A 10,822-nucleotide genomic window follows, 5' to 3' on the forward strand; every position below is an offset into this window, starting at 1 on the left:
GAATCCTTGTCATGTGTTGGTGGGAATGTACATTAGTATGTCCTCTATTAGTATTTCCTCTATGGAAAACAGTATGGAGGTTCCTCAAAAAATTAAAAATTGAACTACCTTATGATCCAGCAATCACACTGTTGGGTATATACCCTAATAAATTGAAATTAGGATATCAAAGAGATAACGGCACACCCATATTCAATGCAGCATTGTTTACAATAGCCAAGATATGGAATCAACCCAAATGTCCATCAATCAATGAATGGATGGATAAAGAAGATACGGTATATATATAACAGAATATTACTCAGCCTTTAAAAAAAAAAGGGGGGGGGAATCTTGCCATTTGCTGCAACATAGATGAACTTTGGAATAGAATAAGCCAGCTACAGAAAAACAAAGACTACATGACCCCAATGATAGCAGAAATCTGACACAGTCAAACTCATAAAAACAGAAAGGAGAATGGTGGTTGCCGGGACCAGAGGAAGGGGGAATCGGGAGGTGTTGATCAAAGGGTACAAAGTTTCACTTCTGCAAAATGAATGAATCCTAGAGAACTACTGGACACCATAGTGCACATAGTTAACAATGCTGTACTGTGTACTTACAAATTCAAGAGGGTAGATCTTCTGTCAATTTTCTGATTTTAAAAAAAGGAAGAAGCTTCTAGAAATTAAGGTAAGTTTAGGACATCATATGTGAGGATGGTTTCATGGATGTTTTCATATCTTCAAACTCATCAAGATGTATACATTAAACTTGTAGAGCTTTTGTGTATGTCACTCATAACTCAATAAAGAAAAGAAGACTAAAGAGCAAGAGACTATAAAAATGATCAAGCAGATCTGAAAAATAATTAAGTGGAACTTTTTGGAAATAAAGCACAATATACATAAACAATCAGATTTAACACTCGATAAATCATTAATAGGAGGGTAACTGGGGGAGGGTGCAATTAAGAAGCCACTGCCGGGGCGCCTGGGTGGCTCAGTGGGTTAAAGCCTCTGCCTCAGATCATGATCCCAGGGTCCTGGGATCGAGCCCCACATTGGGCTCTCTGCTCAGCGGAGAGCCAGCTTCCTCCTCTCTTTCTGCCTGCTTCTCTGCCTACTTGTGATCTCCATCTGTCAAATAAATAAATTAAAAAAAAAAAAAAAAGAAGCTACTGCCACTGTCCGGGGCCTTTTTCTCCTGAGCAAGACGGTTTAACAGTAACTGCATTTATTCTCCCAAAGAAAAAACGAGGCAAATATATAAAACAATGGTTTTCAGGACAGGAGACATCATGTAATGAAAGCAGTGATCCCTTGAGAGTAAAGAAATGGATGAGGCAGATCCTGTAATTGCTCAGCTTCCTGGTGAAGGGATTTCCCAGGTCCATCACCATCCGTGGATAAGACTATACTCTCCTTTGAACCTTCGGGGCAAATCAACTGACCAAATACAAGGGGCCTATTTCTATACTGTCCATTCTGTGCCATGGACCTATTCGTCTACTTTGATGCAAATACCATTCTATCTTCGATATTTTAGCTTTATAGTAAGTCTTAAAGTCAGGCTGTGTAACCAAGACGGTGTGGTGTTTGCATCAAAACCAAGACATGGACAAAGGGCACAGACACAATTATATGTCCGCACACAAACACGGGAACTTCCATCTATACCACTCGATACAGAAAAATTAGGTGAAAATGTATCATAGGCTAGAATGTTAAACCTAAGAGTATAAAATTTCAGAAGAAAACCTAGGAGAGAAACCTTTGTGGCCATGAGTTAGGCAAAGATGTTGTGGTGATGACATCAAAAGCACAATCCAAAGAAAAAAATAATGACTGGACTTCACCAAAATTAAAAATATATGTTCTTTGGGGCAGCTGGGTGGCTCAGTGGGTTAAAGCCTCTGCTTTCGTCTCAGGTCATGATCCCAGAGTCCTGGGATTGAGCCCCACATCAGGCTCTCTGCTGGGTGGGGATCCTGCTTCCTATCCCCCTCTCTCTGCCTGCCTCTCTGCCTACTTGTGATCTGTCAAATAAATAAATGGGATCATAAAAAAAAAAACCAGAATGTATAAGGAATCCTCAAAACTCCAAAATAAGAAAACAACCCATTTTTATAATGGCCAAAAGAGTCGAGAAGATACTTCACCGAAGCAGATACAGGAAAGGCAAATAAGCACATGAAGAGCTGCATCATCCCATGAGTCATGAAGGAAGTACAAATTCCAGCCTGCGGGACACCACTACACACCTATGAGGATGCCTGAAGGAAAAAGAACAGCCACGCCATGTCTCGGCAAGGCTGCAGAGAGGCCGAGAGCCTCACGCAGAGCTCGCAGGAGTATGAGATGATACTGCCGCCTGGGAAAGAGTCTGGCATCCACTACACTGTCAGGACGCTGCACTCTTATTTGCTCAAGAGAATTTAAAGTGTATACCCGTACATTTCAGAGTCTGCTCCTTTGTCTCTTTTCTTCTGTCTGTTCATTTTGGGTGGGGGATGGGTGAAACAGGTGAAGCAGGGAGAGAGCGCACTTCTCGTCATGAGCCCCGAGAAACGTACAGAATGGCTGAATCACTGTATGGACACCTGATGCTAATATAACACTGTATGTTCATTATACTTGAACAGCAACCAAAAAAACCAACTCAGAATTTTAGAAAATAAAGGATATATCCATGCAAAGACTTGCATATGGATATTTATAGTAGTTTTTACTTGCAACAGCCCCAATCTGAAACAAACCATTAATGTCTGCCAACAAGTCAATGTATAAACAAATTATGACATATCCACCCGATGGCTTACTACTGAGCAACAAAAAGGAATGAATGACTGGGGCGCCTGGCTGGCTCAGTTAGTTCAGCATCTGACTCTCAATTTTGGCTCAGTTCATCATTTCAGGGTGGTAAGATAGAGCCTGGTGTTAGGCTCTACACTCACTGGGAAGTCGGCTTCTCTCTTCCTCCCTCTCCTTCTGCCCCTCCTCACACTTGCATACTCTCTAAAATAAATAAATAAGTCGAAAAAAAAAAAGGAATGAATTATTGATACATGCAACATGATGAACCTCAAAATAACCATGCTGAGTGAAAAAAAAAGCCAGAATGCCCCACCCCCAAAAAGAGTATGTATTGTGTGATTCCATTTCTATAAAATTCTAGAAAAAGGGAACTACTATATAGTTACAGAAAGCACACGAGAGGCTACCTGGGGATGGCAGGAGGGAGGACACATGGAAATCTGAGGGATTTTTGACACATGACCTTGATGCTGTTATTGGTTCACAGGTGTGTACATACATCCAAACCTATTAAATGGTATACTTTAAATATGCATAACACTATAATTCAGTATACTTTAACAGAGCTTTAAAAAGAATAACACAGGAGGCTGAGAAAATTAGTAAAATTTTAAAGATAGACCTGAACAAAGTATCTAGATTTTAGCAGAGAAAGACAAAGTTATTGAAAATAGAGGTTAAGACACATAAAAGAGAAGATCTAAGGTACATTACTTCAGTGTTCCAGAAAGAGAAGACCGAGAATGGGATACAGACAATGTTTGAAGAATGATGGCTGAGAATTTTCTAGGTAGACATCAATCCACAAATCATAAAAGCCCAGTGGATTCCTAATGGAATAAATAATGGCAACATACACCTGGACACATCAAAGTAAAACTATGGAACACCAAAGATTAAAAGAATATCTTAAAACTAGCCAGAGATAAGATACCTTCAAAAGACAGATGAGTACACTAATAGCCGAATTTTCCACCACAAAATAGAAGCCAAATGACAGTGTGGTAATAGCTTTGATGTGTGGAGAGAAAGTAACTGTCAGCCTAAGGTCGTATACCCAGCAAAACATTTTTCAACAACAAGGAAGAAATCAATGTATTTTCAGACTAATGAGAGTGGAGATTTTTCTTCTTTTACAGAAGTTCTTAAAAAAAATATGCTTCAGACAGAAAAAAACAATCTCAGAAGTAAGATCTGATATTAAAAAAGAATGAAGAGAAACACATTTGCAATTATGTGGGTAAAAAACATACAGAAATGGGCTTAAAAAGAGAAAAGAACAGATTTGGGAAAATATCTACAGTGTTTGTAATGGCAAAGCACATACACAAACCTAGAACATATACTGAAACCTACAAATTCTGGATGGGCACAGCATACAAATATGCTAATAACAAACCTTAGTAGAAATACGGGAGCAGGGCGAATTCTCACTCACAGCTGGAGAAAAACAAAAAGTGACCCGTCAGCTCCCAAGAGCCATTCAGAAATGACATGTAAAGTTGAAGATGTGATTACCTTGTAACCCAGCAATTCCACTTTCGGGTCTAGCACTGAGAAAACCTCTTGCATTGAGCCTAAGGAGGCATATATGTATATACATTCATTCACTGCAAATCAGCAAAAAAAAAAAAAAAAGAAAGAAAGAAAGAAAGAAATTGGAGACAATTTCAATGCCCATAAATAGGGGAATGGACAATAAAATGTGTTATACTCATGGGAAGGAGCCCTCTATGGCACCTATAATCAATGAATTTGACCAACATGCCTCGATCTTCAAAAACATGATACTGAATTTAAAAATCAAACTGAAGAATGATTAATTCCATATGATATTTATACACGTGCTTTAAGGACTCAAAACAATTGTATATATCATTAGTGTGTACACTGAATTGCAAACTATGAAAACACAGATTGAATCCGTGCCAAATATGTAAAACTACCTAACATTTATGTATACGTGTATATATATGCTATATGTATAATATAAATATATACTTCAAATATAAAATATAAAGTAATATTTTATTTCATTTTTTAAAGGCTCAGAAACAAATAAAACAAAATGGTAATATTTACTAATTCTGGATCATTACCCAGGAGTCTGTTGCATATTTTCTGAACTGTTCTGCATTTTTAAATGTTTCTCAAAACAAGAAGTAAAACAACAGATACTCAGCAACACGGGTTTCACCACATGTGCTGGAGCTAAGGCCTGCAGAGAATCTCTGCTGCAGTATTTCATTTTCTGGTGAATGTGAAGACAACTGAAGTGAAATGGGAACGTGAATAAGAAAACAGGCCTCTTTGGGGCACCTGGGTGGCTCAGTGGGTTAAAGCCCCTGCCTTCGGCTCAGGTCATGATCCCAGATCCTGGGATCGAGCCCCACATCGGGCTCTCTGCTCAGCCGGGAGCCTGCTTCCTCCTCTTTCTCTGCCTGCCTCTCTGCTTACTTGTATTCTGTGTCTGTCAAATAAATAAATAAATAATCTTAAAAAAAAAAAAAAGAAAGAAAGAAAGAAAGAAAACAGGCCTCTTTATCGAGAACACACGGATGGATAAATGACAGAGAGATGCACGCATACACACGTACATATGTGAGTGCAGAGACAGATAGATAAATTGATGTGTACAAGTGCATATACATCATACACATGTGGGGAGACAGACGGACAGGTAGGTGGTGTGGAATAATGCCTCCACCCTCAAAGATGTCTGTGTGCTAATCCCCAGAGCTGTGACTATGTGACGTGCCCGGCAAAAGGGACTTCGTGAATGTGACTAAGGACACAGTCCCCAAGATGATAAGGTATCCTGGATTATCCAGGTAAACCTAAACTAACCACATGAGTCCTTCAAAATGAAAGAAGAGGCAGAAGATAGGGTCTGAAAAGTGAGACTAAACAAGAAGGAGCAGACCTCAAGTGTGAAGGGGACCCAGCCTGCCCTTGGTGGTCTGTGACACGGAAGCGCAGCTGCTGGCCAGGAACAGAATCCTGCCAACCACCCAAATGAGCAGGAAACGGATTCCCCACTGGGGCCTCCAGAGAGAATGCAGCCCTGCTGAAATTCTGATTTTGTCAGGTGAGACCAATACTGAATTCTGATCTACAGAACTATAAAATAATAAACTAGTGTTCAAAACAAAATTTACACGAAACTAGTAATTTGTTACAGCAGCAGTTACTCTGTTACAATAGAAGATTTTATTTATTTATTTGACAGAGAGAGATCACAAGTAGGCAGAGAGGCAGGCAGAGAGAGAGAGGAGGAAGCAGGCTCCCTGCTGAGCAGAGAGCCCGATGCGGGACTCGATCCCAGTACCCTGAGAAAACTAATTAGTGGGATGGTCCACATGTAGGTGGGAGAGTAGATACCGATAAAGACGGATGGAGGGTAGATGAGAGACCCTTCATCAAAAGTTTTCCTGTTCGGTTATCTGCAAAATAAGTACACAGTAAACAAATCCTGTTACTATTAACGTCTGCTACAAACCAGCCAGAAGTTACTATGTGAGAAATGGACAGATTTCAACATACTAAAGAGGAAAAATAAGTTGTGCAAATGGCCTCCTGAACAGTGAACTCAAAACTCCTTTAGACCAGGCACTACCTCTCAGCGTTTTCCCGATATTGCCCCTCAGACTGGGCATCAAACCCCCGTTTCTGAAGATGGACTAAAATATGACAGAAACGGAGAGGGTACTTCTCCAAGAAGCTCTTATCATCCAACCAGAAAATGAACTGAGTTTGAGACCTCGTGTGAGTCAAAAAAAAATCGGTCATCTCCTTTATCAAACCTTTGTATCCCAAAGGCTATCAGACCAGTGATAGTTTGATAGAAGGCTTAGTAAGAAATTTGCCATTAAAGGGAACTCTTTTCTTATAAGCCCAGCATCACATTCCCTTCTGAACACCTCTCCAGAGAGGTGTATCCTTCATTAAAAGGAGAAGTCTTAGCAACCACTCACCATGAGTGGTATGACGGAAGACACCAGGTCAGAAAACTCAGACTGCAGCCCTAAGTGAAGGCCTTCTCACCCATTAGCTGGCTGAGCCAGGGAAAGCCATTTCTGGCAGACATACCCTAGAATTACCTTTGTGTAATCCTCTCGAGTGTGGTGTGACTTGCTCCTAACAAATATGGCAAAGGGAAAGGTATTTTTGCTGATGCAATTAAAGTTTCTAATCAAGAGAGAGATTATCTTAGGTGGGCCTGACCTAATCAGGCAAGCCCTTCAGAGGAAGATCTGGAGATCAGACTTAAGGCAGCAGAGGCACATTCTGTCTCCATTGTTGGTGCTGATGAAGCAAGCTACCATGAACTCTGTGCCTCAAAAAAAAACAAATTTTGCCAAAACGCTGGGAAGGTAATGAAACCAGATAGTGGGAGGGAGAACACTGAGGTTCAGGGGTCAGCGAGGTCCCATCGCGATAGTGCTGTCTTTGCTGAGACAAGGGAAGGCCAGCCAGAGGGGAGCTGTGCAGGAGGAGGCACAGGATCTGCCAAGACTGGAGCTGGAAGCTCCAGCAAGCTGGAAAGAACTCAAAGGACAGTCACAGGCCGGTAAAGGCACAAATGATGGCTCATTCGTGGTTGCCCAATAAATGCTTGATAGACATAAACACCTCAACAGCCTCGTCCTCATCGAGGATTCAGACTTCTCCTTTTTCTACCCCTGCGCCCTCTCCTACCTTCCCACCTGTGGGCCCTTGCCTAGAAGCTCACTGATGGAGGAGGCAGTTTTTTGGCTCCCACAAAACCAGATGTTAAGACTATGATTACAAACTCAAATGTAACACAACAGGAAGAGGTGGGGACCGAAGCAAGGTGCAGAGCACAGGCACGCTCAGTGGGGGTGGCCACTACTAAGTTCCCGCTAGCTGCCGCCATGCAAGAAGACAGGACAAGCCTCTCCAGAGCTCCAAATACTTCAAGACAAGCTAGAAATTCAGGTTTTTATGTGAAATCTCTTGGTATTTATTTGGCTACTAAGAGTCAAAAATTTAAGTTTGGTCAAGCCTAACGAGATTCTCACCCAGGCTGCGCTTGGTCCAGGAGGTGTTGCAGACATCTCTCCAGGCCTCCCAGAGAATAAACCTGGCGCCACCAGCTTGGTATGGGGACGCTTTCCCTGTGGCCTCCATATGTGGCACCTGGCACCTAGCAGGTCCATGGTGACAATCTGTTGTATTAGCTAAACTGAAGCCTTGGGGAGGTGGAAGGAATCAATGAGGCACTCAGCATTAGTCCCTCACCCCACATCTCCTTGGACCATGACTGAGGCCCAGAAGCAGGCTTGGCAGCTGTCACTCCATGCAATTTAGTGCTTCTTCCACATCGGACCAATATGTGAGATACTAACGGGGCACAAGGTCACCTGCCAACATCCCTGTACTCTCTGAATCCATCAGCAGCTACTCTGGCTAGCATCCATTCCATCTGAGGAGCCATCCCTCCCCTGCTCTACATGGCTCAGGGGTTTGTGGTAGGGCTGGATATCCCTGTCACACAGGCAGTGACCCTTCTTTCGCTCAGTTTTGAACAGCTGGGCTCCTTTTGGGAAGGATGCAATGTGGTTTGGGGCAGCACAAAGAACAGCTCCTGCAAGAGTGTTGCCCAGGGGCCGGCACCCTGAGCATCACCTGGGAGCCTGTTAGAAATGCAGGGTCTCAGGCCCCATCTCAGACCTGAGGAACGTGTCTCAGCATCAAAAGAAAACCCAGGTGACTCTTGTGCCTGTTGCAGGCTGGGGAGCGCAGAGCACAGACAGCAAGATAGCAAGCTGCTCTCTGCCATAGGGGCTCTGAGGTAAGACTTGCTGATTCAGGGGCGGTGGGTGGCTCAGTCAGTTAAGCATCTGTCTTTGGCTCAGGTCACGATCCCAGGGTCCTGGGATGGAGCCTCCTATCGGGCTTCCTGCTCAGCAAGGAGCCTCCTTCTCCCTCTCCCTCTGCTGCTTCCCCCTGCTTGTACATGCTCATGCTCTCACTCTCTCTCTCTGGAATAAATAAAATAAAATATTTTTAAAAATAAAATTAAATTAAAATAAAATAAAAGACCTGCTGATTCACATCAGGGTGCTTGGAGAGGCTGCCCAATCTGTCTGTGTCTCAAGATCCTCAGGGGAAAAATGGCAGCGGGGACGGGGGCGGTGATCACAGTCACACAGTGCCCAGCACATAGCAAGCCCTCGGTGATGCCAGCTCTGGACATGCGGTCCGGCAGACAACTGAAACAGGCAGAGGCCTCATCTCAAAGCCTGTCCAGACGGCACATCATCTCTAGCCATGGAGGTTCTGAGCAGCTGTAGGGAAGAATCAGGAATCTGCACTGCTTCTTGAAGAATATCTCAGCTTTGGGTCAAATACCAACAATGAGGGAAGAAGGCAGGCAGGTTCCAGGAAGAGGAGAGTAGGAGGCTGAGATGTGGAGGGGGAATTCAGGAAAGCATTAGGGCTCTGGGCTCAGAGTGCAAATTCAAAAACAGGAAATGTGGAGGCAGCACGAAGTCACCCTGAGCAGGAGGCCTGTGACCGGAGGCCACAGGAACACCAGATCCAACAGCTTCTCTGGTGGCACAGAGGAGTGGGGCCTCATGAAAAAGTGGCCTTTCCCCTTCATCCCTAGGGGCAAGACCATCCGTGATGAAAGAGTGGGGTCAGTAAAGCCTGTGCGTCCCATCTGTTGTGTGGGCATGCTGCGCGTGCCCGCGTCACAGAGCGAAGTCTGGAAGAGAGCGCCTTGCACACCCGCAGCACCCCCAGGGCAGAGGCGGTACCAGGGTGCTTTAGCATGGCCTCCTCGCTGGCCTCTCTTTCCAAACTCCTCTGCAAAGGACACGTACCGCTCGCATAAATAAAAAAGCACTCTCTCCTCAGGACTTCAATGGGTGGGTGGGTGTGTTTCGACTCTGTTATTTCCAAAATTTACTGGATCCCTGGTCTTGGAGAGGCACCCCCAGAAAGCACACAGTCAGGCCGGGGGTCTGCTGTGCGGATGGACTGATGGGGAACCTCCATGAATCTCCAGACCCTCACTGCCACACAGACGCCGCTGGAACCCCTGTGAAGGCTTCCCTGGGTTAGCAAATCACCCCAAGAGCTCCGGACAGACAGAGCTTGCCACGCCCCCTACCTTCTGGAGCAGACGCTCAGCTTCCGTTTGCCGTTTCCCCGAAACATCTTCGCCTTCCTCCACAGCAGTCCTTTCTTCCCTTCAGGCTCAGACACCCGCTCCTGGGACACTATCCCTGAGGCCACCGGGCAGGAGAGCTGAAAACACCAGACATGTTGGCATCATATTGCTCAAAGCCCTGTGGTGTGAACTGGAGGCCCAGGGAACACCACGGCCAGGTCTCCCCCCCAGCCCCCAACCCCACCTCTCTAGGAACCCCTGCCTTTTGGAGGAAGGAGGGCCCAACTGGGTCTCAGCCCACCCTACCCCCTCATCTGAGCCTCAGCACATCTTTATTAACCACCACTCTCGGAATGAGGAAGTGCCTGCGAGGCTCTGGAATCCTGGCCCTGCCAGTGTTGCCCACGGTTACATCAGAACAGAACCTCTTCAGCTGCCCTGGCCTGAGACTTCCCAGAGCAGCATAGTCCAGACACATAGATTCGTGCTCGAAGTGGGACCACAAACTTAGCACTAGTCCCCAAGTGATAGCTCCAGAGCACTCGGCCCCTTTCCTTTTAGCCACTCCCAGGGAACTTGGACATTAAGTTGAATCTGATCATAGCAATTGTTACCCACATTCCTGATACAATAGCTCTCTTTCTCTCTCTCTGTTGCTCGCTCTCTCTTTTTTAACTTTATTTTTAAGTAATCTCTACACCTATGTGGGGCTCAAACTCACAACCTGAGATCAAGGGTCCCATGCTCTACCACTGGAGCCAGCCAGGCACCTCAATAATTTTCTCCTTTTAAGAGATGGTGTTCTACCTGCAGTGTATCTCTCAGTAACAATTTCCGGCTTATAATCCTGGGCAGTGTTTCATTTCACTCTTTGCTGCTGTTA

The 10,822-nt window shown here is 44.5% G+C and overlaps 1 protein-coding gene across 1 annotated transcript in view; it reads right to left on the reverse strand.

The window, feature by feature from the left end:
* The window catches only part of ZNF831 (zinc finger protein 831), an 89,868-nt gene that overhangs the window by 51,786 nt on the left and 27,260 nt on the right, over positions 1 to 10,822 (reverse strand). The window contains exon 3 of the mRNA XM_044262738.1: positions 9,940 to 10,076. Coding sequence (XP_044118673.1) covers positions 9,940 to 10,076 — 137 coding nt within the window. The remainder of the gene's footprint in view (positions 1 to 9,939; positions 10,077 to 10,822) is intronic.

Source organism: Neovison vison, chromosome 8 (assembly GCF_020171115.1).
Source record: "Neovison vison isolate M4711 chromosome 8, ASM_NN_V1, whole genome shotgun sequence".
NCBI classification, from domain to species: Eukaryota; Metazoa; Chordata; class Mammalia; order Carnivora; family Mustelidae; genus Neogale; species Neogale vison.